Source organism: Equus quagga, chromosome 18, assembly GCF_021613505.1.
Source record: "Equus quagga isolate Etosha38 chromosome 18, UCLA_HA_Equagga_1.0, whole genome shotgun sequence".
Taxonomy (NCBI): Eukaryota; Metazoa; Chordata; class Mammalia; order Perissodactyla; family Equidae; genus Equus; species Equus quagga.
In genome coordinates, this window is record NC_060284.1 from 12,200,119 (window position 1) to 12,216,460 (window position 16,342).

The 16,342-nt window shown below is 38.5% G+C and overlaps 1 protein-coding gene across 1 annotated transcript; it reads left to right on the forward strand.

Moving 5' to 3' along the window:
- The first annotated feature begins 6 nt into the window (after positions 1-6).
- TYW3 (tRNA-yW synthesizing protein 3 homolog) lies at positions 7-15,546 on the forward strand. The gene is made up of 6 exons (XM_046645701.1): positions 7-192; positions 2,981-3,061; positions 4,470-4,568; positions 4,787-4,858; positions 7,310-7,443; positions 15,302-15,546. Exons 1-6 carry the CDS (start codon positions 19-21, stop codon positions 15,525-15,527), a joined length of 786 nt encoding a protein of 261 aa, XP_046501657.1. The 5' UTR covers positions 7-18; the 3' UTR covers positions 15,528-15,546.
- Positions 15,547-16,342: the final 796 nt, after the last annotated feature.

Below are 16,342 nucleotides of genomic sequence, written 5' to 3' on the forward strand. Positions count from 1 at the left end.
CTCTATATCCCTCATCGCATGGATCGTAGCGCAGAGTTCAGGAGATGGAAGGCGCAGTGTCTGAGCAAAGCGGACCTCAGCCGGAAGGGCAGTGTGGACGAGGATGTGGTAGAGCTTGTGCAGCTCCTGAATGGGCGAGAAGAGTTTTTCACTACCAGTTCCTGTGCTGGCCGCATCATCCTCCTGGACGGGGTGAGGCCCCTTTGTCCCCTGCCCGCACCTGGCCTGTAGCGTACAACACCAGGAGCCCTGTGCCCACCCAGTGCAACACCCCCTCAGTCCAGCCTTCCCGTGGGTGGTCTCGGATTCTTTATCTTTGAAACTTAGAGGGCGAATTGGATCCGTGATTCTAAAACTTTAATGTGTCTATTAATCACCTGGGGAGTCTTAAAATACAGATTCTGATTCTGTAGGTCTGGGGTGGAGTCTGATACTTTTCATTTCTAACAAGCCCTCAAGTGATGCCTAAATTGCTGGCCTGGGAATGATCTTGAGTTGCAAGGGTTAGAGAATTTGATTTTCTGAATACTAAGGAAACAAAGACTTCCCAGCCTGGAGAAGCTGGAGTGTCCTCTTCAACCGCTCTATCAGGTCATCCTAACTACATACTTGATTGAACGTCGCCAGGGTTAAGGAGTTCACTGCCTCCTAGTGGCCCACTCCATCATTACAGTTTCGGTAATTCTCACATTACATTGAGTACAATAGTACTATGTAGTCCGAGAGAGTGGCGGACCCCTCAGGCTTTGGAGTGATACTACTTAGATTCTAAACCAGTTATGGGAATTATTGGCGTGTGACTTTAGGAAAGTTATCTACATTCAGCCCCTTCCTGTTCCATGAACTGAGGATAATAAAGAGTGTCTGCTTCGTGGGGATTTTGTGTAGAAGAAATGGGATAATTTGTTTGAAACATTTAGCATCGTGCCTGGCCCATATGAAGTGCAGTGTAAAAGTTAGCTTTGTGTTAATTTTAGTATTCCGATTGAGTCCAGAGCATGAAAATCAGCACACTCAGACTCATTCTTTAGATCCCTCACTGATCATCTTCCAGTCTCCCAGGTTAGCAGGGCCTGTTCATTTTTATTTTGCTTCCATTGCCTCCTGAGCACTGGCACTCTTGCTTGGCTTGCTCTCTCTCTTCCCCATTTCTGCTGTCCTATCTTACCTGGATTTCTGTGGTGGCTTCCTAACAGGTCACTGAACTACCAGTCTTCCTACCCCAAATCTTGTTACACACTGTTAACATATTCACCTTTCTGAACCACAGCTCTGTGCTGCATGTCACTTATCTATGCTGAAATCTTTTATTACACATTTTTCATCATCAGAAAATCCAAATCCCTACTCTGGTATATCTTTCAACCCTATTATCTGCTATTTCTCTTCATTTTTATCTATTTACTGAAACTAAACTATTCTTTTTTTCATCTTATATTACCTCCCTTTGCTCATGTTTGTCTTTCCTGAAATGTTTTCCCTATCTCTGCATATCTGAGACATGGCTCCCTAAATTCCCGCCTCCCACCTGAACACAGACACACACATCCACTTGGAAGGAATAAATGCTTCTTCTGAACTGCCTTAGGACTTTTTCTGAACCTCTTTTCATTTTATGTATCTCATACCTTGTATTGTATTTATTTTCACTTTGCGTTATTTCAGGAAGGATTTGGAGCAACTTACAAAAGGACAGTACAAGAAGAAAAATAAAAAGTGGGAAAGTCTGGATAAAGGGAGTATAGATAAGATAAAGCCAGTCATGGTGTCACTTCTCAAAACATGCCATGAGATTCTGTAAATTTGCTAAAGGTGGGACACACATTTGGCTCTAAGATTTAGAGTGGTCAGCATCAGATCAGATACATAAGTCACTGGGGTCATTCTGTTAAAACAAACCGGTTATTTAAGACAAGCACAGCTCTTCCCCATTCCAAGTCCAGAGAGAAAAATTTCCTGTAGACTCACTGTATAAATAGTTACTTTGTAGAAGTACAGTGATTTAAAAGTCATGTGCATTCCTGCATCCTCTTTCTAGTGTCCTTGAGGGTAAGATCTGTTTATACCCAAAGTACCTAATAGAACTTTGCAAACAAACATTTTTCTAGCTAATAAACAAAAAATTTAGTGTTAAGATATTTGCTTTCTTTAAACTTTGCCCGTTCAGTCCTAGTTCTGCCCTTTGTGACTACATATAAAGTCTAATCCAGAGGTCACAAATTTCTACTGTAAAGATCAGGATGTCTTAAAGGATGTGAACATTGGAGGTGTCAGTAAAAAGTGGTGGGTCTTGAGCCAGCCCTGATGGCTTAGCATTTAAAGTTGGGTGCACTCTGCTTTGGCAGCCCAGGTTCAGTTCCTGGCTGTACAACCACACCACTCGTCTGTCAGTAGCCATGCTGTGGCAGCAGCTCGCATAGAAGAACCAGAAGAGCTTACAACTATACACAACTGTGTACTAGGGCTTTAGGGGGAGAAAAAGAAGAAAAAAAAAGGAGGAAGACTGGTAACAGATGTTAGCTTAGGGCAAATCTTCCCCTGCAAAAATAAAGTAGTGGGTCCTGTGCAGGATTGGGACAGTGCTTTCTTACAAAAGGAATTCAAATTCTTTTTTCTTTTTCTTTTTCTTTTTTAATATTGTGCTAGCCAAGTAAAACAGCTAGAGTACAACTCAAGGGTTGCTAGTTTACAACCCTTGTAACAATCCCTTTTCTCCTGACAAAAGCCTGACCATATTTCAGAAAATATTTATTAAGTACTTTGACCCTAATAAACAAATTATTTTCTTTCTATCTCAAGTGATTTGTTTTCATTTTTGTTTGGGGTTAACTTTACCCAGAAGCCCATTGAATTGTTCTCAGTAATACTTAAAATCACCGCTTGGGACTATTAATTTAACAAAGCCTACAAAATGCTATGCATTGTGCTTATTATTTTTGTAAATATTATATGATTAAGTTATATCATTTTTTTATTTTAGGGTGTAGACGGTTTTGAGGTTCAGAAACAAAACTGTTGCTGGCTACTGGTTACACACAAACCTTGTGTAAAAGATGATGTGGTAAGTTTTTATATATAAATTTAGAAACAAACTTTAATTTGCCGTCACTTTAAATATATATGAAAAGAATAGAAAATTCAGGGTGACTTATGCGCATAATTATAATAACTGAAGATTATAAAGCCCAAAGAGCATTCATTACAATGGCTTATTTGAGTTGTAGGAGGTAAAAGTATAAACATGTATGCAAACATTACTTACGGCTGCTCAGCAGGACTATCCTCTTGGACATAGCAGAGAGTTCATGGACGTTGGACACATGTCAAATACAGATTCTGATTTCAGTCCTGCCATGTGATAACTCTGTAACCTGGAAAAAATTATAGAACGAGAAGGGAGCTAGGAGAAAGGGATTAGTACTATCTATGTATTACCAGCATACTGATGTAAATAAATTATACATTACTTACCTGGATTGCTTCTTGAACATCTTCCTATCTGTGCTGGATTATTTAGTTTCCTAAATTAAAATGTTTAGATGAGTTCATATAAGTTTGTATTAGTGAGGGGCTTTACATTCCTGGTGAATTTAGAAATCCAATTCTAAATGTCTTAAGTAAAAAAGATAGTTGATTTAACTGGAAAGGACAGGAGTAGACCTGGCCTCGGGCCTTCCTGGTTCAGGTGCTGACATGCTGCCTCCCCAGTGCTCGCTGTGTCTCCACCTCTGGGTCCTGGTGCTCTCTGCATGTTTGCCCTTGTTCTCTTCTGCTGCAGGTGATCTTTTTGACAGGAAAGATAGCTGCCAGCGACCCCAACAGAAAAAGTCTCTTCTTCCTAAGATCCGTGTGTCATTCCCAGAGAAGGGCCCTGAGTCATCCTGCTTGGGTTAGGTGTTCTCCCTCTGGCCTTGATCAGACTGAGGCACTTGGCGTCTCTGATACTATGATGGCAGGACTGATGAGTGGCAGGGTCATGATTGACAGGCCCACCAGCATCAAATGGTGGGAAGGAGGGAGGATGCTCCCAGGGATAGTAGGGAGACAGAAATTACAACTGCCTTGTATAAATTCCAGCTCAGACATAATAGTACGTGTGTCTTAAACCTCAGTCTAACCTCAGAACATTTAAACAGACCTTCGAGCACAGTCTTTACATACCATATTGCCTAATGAGAAATCTGTGATGGAACTAAATAGAGTAGTAGTAGTTTAGTTTTTCAAGGTATGGTTGGAAAGAATGACACAGAAGGTTTATGGGAGAATTAGAAATCAAGTCTTTTCAAAAAATAAGCAGATTAATAAGTTTTTGGAGAGAGAAGGACCAAGAAAGCAGAGTGAACAGTCTGTGGGAAAAGGCTGCTGAATGAGTCTGAAAGTTTCCGGGAAAAACTGAAGTTATGTATGATAAAGGGTCATCAGGACGATCATGTATTTGTGTCTGATCCTAACGTCTTTCGTTTATTTAGATTGTAGCTCTGAAGAAGGCGAACAGTGATGCCATTTTGAAGTTTGAGCCATTTATTCTTCATGTGCAGTGTCGACAGCTGCAGGATGCACAGATTCTGGTAAAACTTTGTAATTATACTTGAATTTATAGGTATGTAGGTAGGTTTAATTTTAAGATTTAAATCTCCTACCAAAAGTTAATGCAATGTTAGTTTACTCAACTAGTTCTTTATTTAATTACACATTTGGGGTAATATGTGTTTCTGCAGTTTGTAGAGCTAAACAGTTTATCTGATTAGGCAAATTATCAGAATTTAACAAATTTGTTTTCTTACAGCATTCAGTGGCAATAGATTCTGGCTTCAGGAACTCGGGCATAACAGTAGGAAAGAGAGGAAAGACCATGTTGGTAAGAGACCTTTTGGCAATGGATAAAAATTAAACTATTTGCGGTGAGCATGATGCAGTCTACACAGAAACTGATAAATAATAACGTACACTTGCAACTTTACAATGTTATAAACCATTGTGACCTCAATAAAATAATTAAAAATAATACCTTTTGGCAAAGAGCAACCCTTTAAGCATGAAGTGGTCCAGATTATCGGATCACTTCTAACTAGGCTCCTGCCTTTAGTCTCTCCCGATTCATATCTTCTTGCCATCCCCGTGCTCAGAAACCTTCAGTGACTTACTGTTTCCTACAGGGCAGAGTCCAGAGTTCTTAGATTCACATTTGAGGTCTTATTTTATCATATTCTCCACTTACTTATAACCTGATTCTCTGTGCCGTCCATCCTAAATAGTCAAGGCCCAATTTAATAGACACCATGATGTGGTGGCAAGATCACAGACTGGGGGTCTAAAGTCCCCTGCACAGATACTGGTGGGACCACAGCTGTTTTATGTGGACTTGGGCAAGCTCCTTGATCTCTTAGGGTCTGAATTTTCTCAGCCATGTCAGGGGTCCAGCAAACTGGGGTCCAGCTCAAAGGGGCCAGATGCCAGTACACTCATTTGATTAATTATTGTCTGAAGTTGCTTTTGCGCTACAATGGCAAAATTGAGTAGTTGTGACAGATACTGTATGGCCTACAAAGTTGAAAATATTTAATATCTATCCTTTTACAGAAAAGGTTTGCTGAGCCCTGGGCTAGATAATCTTTAAGGTCCCTTCTACGTCCCTCACTCTCTCTGAGTCCTTTCCTGGCCAAGCTAACTCCTAGCGATTTTGCCCTGTTCTCATCTCCTGTAGTAGTTACGGTTGGGTTTACTGTTTGGCATGGTATGCATTGTTTGCTTTTGAACTATTTCAAATTGTCCTCCATTCTAGCTCCATAGACTTTGCTATTTTCTGTCTATTTTTAACAAATAGCCTATTTGCCAACAGAGGTGGCTTACAAAAGAAGACACCCATAAAGCCTGACTAAATAGAAAATGTAAGCCCACAGTACCGGTTTGTGTCCCTGTGTCACTCCCCCTGCATCTGGTGGCCAAGCGAGAGCAGAGCCATTCTTTCACCTTCCTCCTTTGTCATCCATTTTCAGTTAGTTACAAGTCCTCTCACATCTGCCTCTAATTTCTTACACCTGACCCCACCTGCAAGCCACTGCCCCAACTTAAGCCCTCATTGTCCCTCACCTCAGTCTTTCAGGAGCCTCCTGACTGGTCTTCCTGCCATCCATCTTCTCCTGCAGTCCTTCCCACCAATACCATGAGAATCCGCCTTTTAAAAAAGTCAGAGTTTCCAAATATTTTCCCTGATAGTCAAGGCCTTATGTAAACCATTTTGCACCTACCTTATTTTTGCTCCTCTCTTGCTAGCATACTTATGCTCCAGCCATGTAGAAAACTATTAGTTATTTCCCAAACGTATCATGCTTTTCATGTCTCCATGACTATAGATTAGTTGTTCCTCTGGCTGGAATGCCCCCCTTCCTCCATTTTTATGTCTGGCAAAATTGAACTTATCCCTTAAAAATCCCAACTCGAATGCCACCTTTCTCATAAAGCCAAGGCCTCGGTCTCAGTTAGCTGCTCCTCTGCTACATTTCCTTAGCATTGTGTGTGTGTGTGCATGCGTGCATGCACACATGCCCACATACATGTACGTGTTTCTCCCTTCATAGCACCTCTGTTGCAATTCTTTGTTCATGTGTTTATTTCCGGTTCTAAAGTGTGGGCTTTTAAGGGCAGGGCCCATGTTGTATTCATCCTGTGTCTTCACACCTTATGTGGGGCTTAGGACATTGCAGATGCTCAGTGAAGGTTTGTTGAATGAATATTTATTTCTCATAATTTTTGTTGTTGTTCTTCACCTCCATCCAGTGTTTGGATTTACTCAGAACATGTTGAGTGTTTCATGGGCAGGGTTACTGAGATTGGCAACCTAAAGCCCTGAGAAAGCCCCTGCTTCGTGGGTAGAAGAGGCGTGGTTTATTCCTGTGCCCACACTCTGCTCACGCAGCAATAAGAGGGTCTTTTGCATCCAGTCCATTTTGATTTTCCCTTGAAGCTTCTGTTGAGATTTCATTTATTTCTTTTCTTTAAATAGTGTATTAAAGCTTCCTAAGCTTTAGTGAGATTGAAACTGTTAAAGTTATTGGATTCTTTGATATTATCTGCTTCTCTGAAAGACAATGTGTCGAATGACTTTCTTTAGAAATGACTTTATTTGATGGGAAATTTTATGGAATCTCCTTTGATTCAACTTTTAGCTAAATTATATCAAAGCACAAGCTTAAATGCTGTAATGGAACTGAACTATGTTTACACACAGCCCTGACTGGGACTTTTCTTTAGTTATCGTCAGTGTCTCTAGTACATAAGTCTTCATATCTAAATTGTTTGTTCTTTGTAGGCTGTCCGGAGCACACATGGCTTAGAAGTTCCATTAAGCCATAAGGGACAACTGATGGTGACAGAGGAATATATAGACTTCCTATTAAAGATAGCAAATCAAAAAATGGAGGAAAACAAGAAGAGAATTGAAAGGTATATTAATTGGATACTTCCATGATAGTCTTACATGCCTAGGTCATCTTTGAAAATATTAATACACACCATCTTCAGTTTATTTGCCCATCTGCTTTTCTACTTGTAGCCTTATTACCAATAATAAAAAGATGATCAAAGTAACAGATGAGAGTAGCCGGACCGTGATGGAGCATAATGGGGAAGCTCCATGGAGGATAGTGGGACACATGACTCCCGGCCACAGGCATTAAGGACAGAAATGTAATCATTCAGGCAAGAGAGCCCAACAGTCACAGGGACCATACTGATCAAGTTGAAGGCAGCCGGGGAAGAGGTCCACACTGCCCCTGGGTGTGATCTACTGGAGATTACTTAGAATCTCCTTTTGAGAAGAACAGCCTGGTTAATTCTAGCCTGATAAATATTTTACACCTCTGGCTAGTTCAATACCCAGCTCTCACCATGGATGAGATCTAAATTGCCATAATTGTCCCAGTAGGAAGGATCGTGGCTGTCAGTTCACATCTTTATACTTCTCTTGTTCTTAAACTTCACATCCTGACAGGTTAAAGTATTACATCACTTTCTTTTCCAAATTTTTCCTAAGAATAGCGTTTTTGATATAAAAGAGTGACTCTTGTGCTGCCTTTCACATATGAAGATAATGCCACTGACCTATGCCACTGACCTGCCATTAGCAAGATGTACACTTCCTGGTTATTCAGGGAATTATGGCAACTTGATGTCATTTATAACTTCTTTTTCCCCTTTTCCCACCCCCTTAGCCACTTCACAACCCGTCAGTCACTGCCTAAATAACTCTTGAATCTTTCTTCTCTCCATCCTCATTGCCACTTTGTTCATTCAAGACTATGGTGATAGCCTCATTAGCTGGTCTCATAGTAGGATGCTTCTAGTATGTCTCTTTGCTAAGCCATTCTCCCTTAGCACCATCAGAATCCTGTCTGTAACGTGCAAAGGAATCCTATTGCTTAACTTGCCTTCCTAAAATTCTTTAATACCTAGAACTTTTTTGAAGTAGCTAAGGCCAGGAGTGCCAGTGGTAGCAGTGTAGCATGGTGGGAAGAGGTAGACCTAGGCTCCAGAGGCCAAAGTGAGTTCAATCCAGGTTTCATCACTGCTTACTCAATTCTCTTGGCTCCATTTTTCTTATCTCTAACTTGAGGGAAATACCTATCTTAAAGAACAATTTTAGTAGACATTAAACAGCGTATGTGTAATGACTGGCCCTGCCTCTGTCATGTCATGGATTCTCAGGATAGGAAAGCCCTTCTTTTTCTTCATTAATTCATGTGAGAATAAACCTATATCACTTCACTACCGCTAGGCAGCCTCTCTCAACCAGGGCTTCTCAGTTGAATGACAGAATTCATAAAATCATTTGGATGACTATTTCTCTGTTCTCCCAACGATGGTATATAACTTGTACCATTCTAGATACTGGGGAGAAGTTACTTCATTATATACAATGGATGTCTTAGGGCGTTAGGGCTAATTTTCTAGCAGAACTCTGAGAGGTTACCTGGCCTCAAGGTGCTTTGAGTAAACATTCTAAGTAAAGTGACGATTTCCAGTAAGCAACTAAAGAGCACCTGGCCACTCACTCCACCAGACTACAGAGTTTGAACTATTTGTAGGTGCTTATTGGTACCATTCCAAAAGTTTACTACATTTGTTAGACACTATTCCAGCGAGACTGTTTGCTAAAACATAGGAGGTAGCAAATCAGTTTCTCTGTTTCCTTACTTGAATTTCAACAAGATTATAAATATAGCTGAAGATCAACTAACTATACACCTGGTGAAGTTAATTGAGCCACGTTCACCAACTATAAAATCAAATTATGCTTTAGATCCATTGACTCAAAAATGTATTTTGAGATTATAGTGTGCATGCTGCTATCAAGAGAGCCATGCTCATCATACAAAATCAGGGAAAAATTAAAGAAGGGTAAAAAGTGTCTTAAGATACTGATTAGAAGATTACATGTGAATTCAGGAAGGGTGAACAAATTAGGGAGCTCCTTTGGGAACAGCTGTACATGCAACCGAATGCAGAGAAAGTTACTCTTCTGATGTTGAAGAGAAAAAATGATAAACACTGGAGGTGATGAGTTCTGCAATCAGACATTGAATACTAAAACTGGTTTGTCATAGGACCAAAGTTACACAATTCAAATAGTTATAGTAAGAGAATTTTTAAAAGTCAAAATCCTAATGAGTAACTTTCAGCAACAAGAAATATTCTGGAAATGGGAAAATCAAAGTTAAAAGGTAAAATATTTTTGATAGGAAAAAGATCTTGTTTGTGAAAAACAATTCTCAAGCCTACTTCTTAGTGGAAAGAGTAAGATAATTTCATATATAATTATTTCCAGGTGAAAAATGTGAGATTTGGAGATCTGTTCACTAATCACATGACAAAGGCTATCTTTGTACCTGTTAATAAGAGACCAGGTCTCACTTGGGTCCAATGAACCCCACATTTGGCTATGAGCAGAATAAAATTAGCCATGTTCATCTTTCCACCAACTGAGTAATAAGAAAATAAATGTTAAATAAACTATAGAATAAAAGGGCTGAATATATTGACCTATAATATTGTTGATAAAAATAAAGGAAATCGGAAAGAAAATGAATCTACTTCCAATCGGTTGTTTTGTGTGTGTGTGGTAAAATATTCATAACATAAAATTTACCATTTTAACCATTTTTAAGTGTACAGTTCAGTGGCCTTAAGTACATTCACCATCACCACTATCCATCTCTAGAACCTTTTCATCATCCCAAACCGAAACTCTCTACCCCGTCAACAATTCCCCGAAATCCTAACTCCTGGTAACCTCTATTCTGTTTTCTGTCACTATGAATTTGACTATTCTAGGTACCTCATATAAGTGGAATCATACAATATTTGTCCTTTTGTGTCTGGCTTATTTCACTTAGCATGGTGTCTTCAAGGTTCATCCATGTTGTAGCATGTATCAGAATTTCATTTCTTTTTAAGGCTGAATAATATTCCATTGTATTTATATGCCACATTTTATTTATCCATTTATCCATCAATAGGCATTTGGGTTCTTTCCACCTTTTAGCTGTTGTGAATAATGCTGCTGTGAACGTGGCATACAGCTATCTGTTGGAGTCCCTGCTCTCACTTCTTTTGGGTGTATACCTAGAAGTGGAATTGCTGATCACATGTTAATCCTACGTTTAATTTTTTGAAGAACTGCTGTACTGTTTTCCACAAGAACTGCACCATTTTACATTCCCACCAGCCACACGCAAGGGTTCCCTTTTCTCAACATCCTTGCCAACACTTGTTGTCTTTTATTTTTTTGATAATTGCCATCCTGACAGATGTGAGGTGATATCTGATTATGGTCTTCATTTGCATTTCCCTGCAGATAAGTGACATTGAGCATTTTTTCAGATACCTGTTGGTAAGGATTTCTCTTATATCACTTTGCTGCTTTCCTTCCTGTTTGTGGTGTTCCTTCTTAGCTTCCTTCTGGATTTCTCTTATTATTCTACCTAGTGTTAAACATTGTTGCTTTCCAAGATTCCATCCCTGGTCCCTTGCTTCAGCTACTTCCCTATATACTGGTGGGTCTTCCAGATTTCTCCCAAGTCTTGGCCCATATGCCCAATAACCTATTGAACACATCAAACTAAAATATCCCATCAGCCTTTCCTTAACATCCTTCTTATCCTAGTCTCAACCCCTTGGTTTGGATTTTTCTTATCGTTTACCAGTATCATTACAGCTCATGCCTCAGTGCAAAACAGAAATGTGAACCATATTGAATTACACTTATTTAATTGCATGTGTATCTTTTTTTTCCACTACAACACGGGCACATTGAAAATAGGACTGACTTCTCCCCACCACCAACCACACACACACACAGTTTTTAAATATCTCTTATCCTAAAACTTTATATAGTATCTGGCTTCTAGGAGGAACCCAATAAATGTTTATGGAATTAATCATAAACAGTAAAGCAACTTAAAAATTAACACATTAATATTGAGTTCCCCAAAGGCAAAGACAATTTCTTATTCATCAGTATCTTCTAAGTGTCTGGCATGAAAATAGTGGTTAATAGATGTTTGGTAAATTTAGTTAACTGACTTTTTCCTTCAATAGTGCTACTTTTAAGGCTTCAAAGTCTTAGGATGATTATTCTGGAAGACATGTAAGATGGCTTAGAGATGGAGTGAGCAGGAGTAGGCTCTTGCTACATAACCCAGGTAAGAAGTGCAGGACCCTGAGTAGCAAGATGAATGGGAGTGACGCTGCGAATAGAAACTGAACATGGCAACAGCTTCGACAGCGGTAGAAGAGGAGGAGACCAGGACAACAGGTGTCTTAGACTCCATAGTTGCCAGTCTTGTTTTTAAAAATGGACTAAAACCAGTAAATAAATAACTCACCCATTTCCCTATATACTTAAGATCAAAAAAGTAAAAAATGTAAAGTGAAAACATATATTTTCTGATAGTTTCTCTTTGGATATCCCCTTCCATCGTTTTTTTCCTCTCATAATTCATCTCCCATCACCTAGCCACTTCCATTCATCCTTGTGATTCAGCCCAGGCTGGGTTTCTTCCAGGGAGCACTTTACAATCTCACTTGAAGCAGTGTGCTCCCACTTTATCTTATCTTTTTCATGGCACATTGAATGTATCTTTAGAGCTCTAAAGCTCCCATTAAACTCTGAGTTCCTTGAGGGCACAGACCATGTCACTTACCTCTGTTTCCAGCACCTGACACAGGCCTTGTCACATACATATTTTTTTAATAAAAATGATAGATAGAGCTTAATCAGTTAAAATCCAAATATATAATATATGAGAATAGTCTTCTTTATTATTTGTGAATAATGGAAGCCTAAAAGGGTATGAAATTATACCTAGATTTCATTAATTTTATATTCCTATTTCAGAAGTCAAAGAAATGTCAGCTTTTTATTGCAAGTGGTCCTCTAACTGACTTGAAAACCAAGAACTGATTTTCCTAGGGCTGGCCTGGAAAGTTCTCTCAAGAAGAGAACTAAGTACAGCTTGCCCCATGGCATGATACCCTCCACTGCCGACGCAAAACTGAAGACAATTTGATCTTCTTTTGAGAGGAGAAAAACCAGTTGCCTGAGCATTACTTTCTTTTTGTCCTCTGAGCTCTTTTTGTGGCCTGTGAGAGCTGAGAAAATTACTCTTTGAGAATTGGGCTTTAGAATGGTGTGTCGAGGGTCATAGTATGAGGGGAGAATGTGTAATTGGAAAACAAATTTCTGACTTATTGAGTCAGATAATTTCCCAAAGGCCTTTTTAAAGGTTCCCTTACAAAAGGAAAAGGAAAAAGTATTTGAAGTTTTTATTCTTGGCTTTCAGCATGAAAAGTCTTTGTTCCATTTTACCAGTTGTTTTTTGGCCCCAAAGGATGTAGCTTTGAATTCTTAGGTTCTTTAATGGAAGACTGAAGTAAGACACCTGTTCCTCTTTAATTAGCTTTTTTTTAATTGATTGATAAGATATTTTACACAAGCTGTTAATTCTCTGTGATGATAAAAGAGCAGTTTAATCCTCCCTTTAATTTCCTAGGAATAAAGTATAAGCCAGAAAAAGTCCTTGGTTCCCTGAGTCTGAAGTGCAGGGTGGCATGCTTGGATTAGTCTGGCAAAGTGGCAGTGAGCCTGCTGAATTCTGACCTCAGCCCGCAGCTCTGGTAGGCGGGATATAGACAGAAGAAGTGGTCTCCCCATGAGAGGAAAGGGCACATGGCGCCTTTGTAGGGAGGCCAGGTTTCAGTTAAGAAAGGACCTAAAGGGTGCATTAAATGAAAAGATTGTTACCATGGAACAGAGTCTAAACAGTTGTATCTCAGTTAATATTTTTCAAAGCTTTTGCTATACCTCTTACTATACAGTTTTTCCTTTTACTGTATCTCTCTCTTTGAGATTGATTTAATCATTGAAGAAACATTTATTGGGCACCTGTTAGATGCCAACATGGTGCTGGATATCAGGGTGTACTGTGGTAAATATGTACGTTCTTGAAATCTAGACAGGGTACGTAGTAATCATGTTAGGTATATATTAGAGTTCTGTGGAATATTTGGGAATAGGTGGATTTAGGAGTTTTTTAGGGCAGTTGTAGAGCCTTTGCAGGTAGAACTTAGCCTGTTCATTAAATTAAAGAAAGGAGAAAATTGGTCCAAATAGCAATCTTTTTTGTAGATGTCAAAAATTTCCTGTCTTAGTCTTTCATTATAGTAGCATGATGAGATCCCTACAATGTGAAGGGAATTCTCAACTTCCAGATCATTCTAATTTTGGAACTAGGATAATATATCCATATTTACCTTTTTTGTTCAGTAGTTATTTATTCATTTATTTAGCTTATTTTTACCAAGTGTGTCAGCAGTGTAGCACATACTAAGAATATAACAGAAAGCAACATAGATGGAGTCCTTGATCTCGTGGAGTTTACATTCTATAAAAATAGTCATTATAGAGAACTTACTCTGTGCCAGGCACTGTGCTAGGTCCATATGTTACCTGTAACCCGCTGACAACCCCACTAGGTACAGGATAATAGCCAGTTTTGTAGATGAGGAAATCAAGACTCAGTAAGGTTGGAATTAGCTAACCTCAGCTTTCTCAGTGGAAGGCTGGTGTGAAGCACATGCAGCCCTTACTGCCTTCCAACACGCGCCGAAGGCTCCCCTGTGAGGCGGGGCTCGTGCCAGGTATCACTGTGGGAGTGGAAGAGAAATGAAGCCCGATTTTCAGGGGACTGACAGTTTATTTTGTCACGGAATTAACACTAAAACTGCAATTGAAAATTAAAGGAAAAGAAAAATTTACATTTAAAAAATTCAAATAGCTAATAAATGAAAAACACTCAGTTTCACTTGCAAACAAGAAATGAAAATTAAAATAATGAGATACCATTGTAACCTATTAAAGTGTATTTTTTGATGGAAATATTTAATGTATGGGTGAAGTGCTCTCTCGAGTACTGCTGTCAGAGGCATGTGTTTTGAACATCCATTCTGGAAAACAGATAGTCTTTATCAAGAGCCTTAAAACATGTATACCTTTTCACTATGCCATTACATTTCTAGGTGTCTACTGTAAAGAAATAGCTAGAAAGTCAGATCACATTTTCAAAAATGTTTGTCACGTTGTTTGTATTAGGGAAAATTTGAAAATAAATTAAGGCCAATCTAGATGACGTAATGTTATACAGCCATTAAAACATGTTATTTTGTATTTAATTTGATGATATGGAAACTGTTTTCAAGAAATATTAAATTTGAAAAAACAATGTTAACCTTTCTATGTGATACCACAATTGTGTAAAAGATAGGTATCTGTGTGCATACATACATAAATTCAGAATACATTAATAAACTGGAAAGAAAGAAAATTATTGAGATTGGTTATTTCTAGGTAGTTATGTAGAGGTGATCTATATTGTAACTTCATGTATTTTCCAGACTCTCTAAAACGAGCCTCTATTGCATTTATGGTTTTTTACAAAGAAATAATAATTTTGTTTTTACCTTCTTTGTTTGACCCCTACATGTGGAATAGAAATTGAGGTAGGACAGAGGTTGTCAAGAGGCGATTCCAACCCAATTTTCAGGACTGTTCTTAAAGAACTGAAAACATATTTATTTTCCTAATTAAACAATTATAAAAGCAAGGAGCATATTATTTCTTTGATTCATTTTATATTTAAAAGTTAATATGAGACATCAAATTTATATAATTTGTAAGTTCTAAGTCTCTTTTGGTTATTCCATTTCAGTACACACCGTTATAACAGTAGTACTTATTTCTTTACAGGTTTTACAGCTGCCTACAACATGCTTTGGAAAGAGAAGCTATTACTAACTCACATCCCAGAGAGAAAATCAGAGGGGAAAAGAACTCATCATATTCTCCTAAGAAAAAAAGAAACACAGAAAAAGCACGTGGCAAATGTATTACTGAAGAAAATGATAAAGAACTTGAAAATGATGATGACGATGATCCAGGAATCAGTGTTCCTTTCTTCCCTGAAGATTACTAAAATTTGGTTCTGAAGTGTCTTGGTAGAATAATGTTTCTAATAGATATTATAAAGCTGCTCTTTATAAGAGTATTTTAGTTTTTTGATGTATGAGACATTCAGAAAAGCAAGATTTAATTTTCTCTATATTTTAGAGAAACCCATCTTATAAACATAGATGCCTTTTTAAAATAGCTTTGTATAGGGACCGGCCCGGTGGCATAGTGGTTAAGTTTGCGTGCTCTGTTTCAGTGGCCCGGGGTTTGCAGGTTCGGATCCTGGGTGTGGACCTGCTCATTAAGCCAAGCTGTGGCTGCATCCCACATACAAAATGGAAGAAAATTGGCACAGATATTAGCTCAGGGACAATTTTTCTCCAGCAAAAAGAGGAAAATTGGCAACAGATGTTAGTTCAGGGACAATCTTCCTCACGCACAAAAAAAGATAAAATAGCTGTGTATAATGTTTGCTCATTAAATACCATCTTTTAGTCACGTAGAGATTCATTACAAAAATAAAAAGATTTTTAATGTCTCTCTTTTTTTTAAGTTTCAATTTCTACTTCTACAAAACTAGAGAACTATAATGCCCTTTCAAGAGAATCTTAACACTAGGAATATTTGAATAAAAATCATAGTAATGTCTTATTTATTTTTTGAAATCTCCACCCTTTAAAAGGGAATCAGAGTTTGCTTCTTGTTGCCATGGAGTCCAATGATAAGTTTTTTCCTCTCTTTAATGGAGGAAAATTAACTGTTACCCTTTCTGTTCAGGACAAGATACCTGAACTATCCTCTGTTGTTCCTCACAGACCTGAGCTCACCACTGCAGTCTCT

What these genes read in the sequence shown, in the direction of transcription:
- TYW3 (XM_046645701.1), top strand. Translation starts at nt 19, where the DNA reads ATGGATCGTAGCGCAGAGTTCAGGAGATGGAAGGCGCAGTGTCTGAGC. An exon ending in CTTGTGTAAAAGATGATGTG is followed by an intron (nt 3,062 to 4,469) that starts GTAAGTTTTTAT and finishes TCGTTTATTTAG; the next exon opens with ATTGTAGCTCTGAAGAAGGC. An exon ending in TGCAGGATGCACAGATTCTG is followed by an intron (nt 4,569 to 4,786) that starts GTAAAACTTTGT and finishes GTTTTCTTACAG; the next exon opens with CATTCAGTGGCAATAGATTC.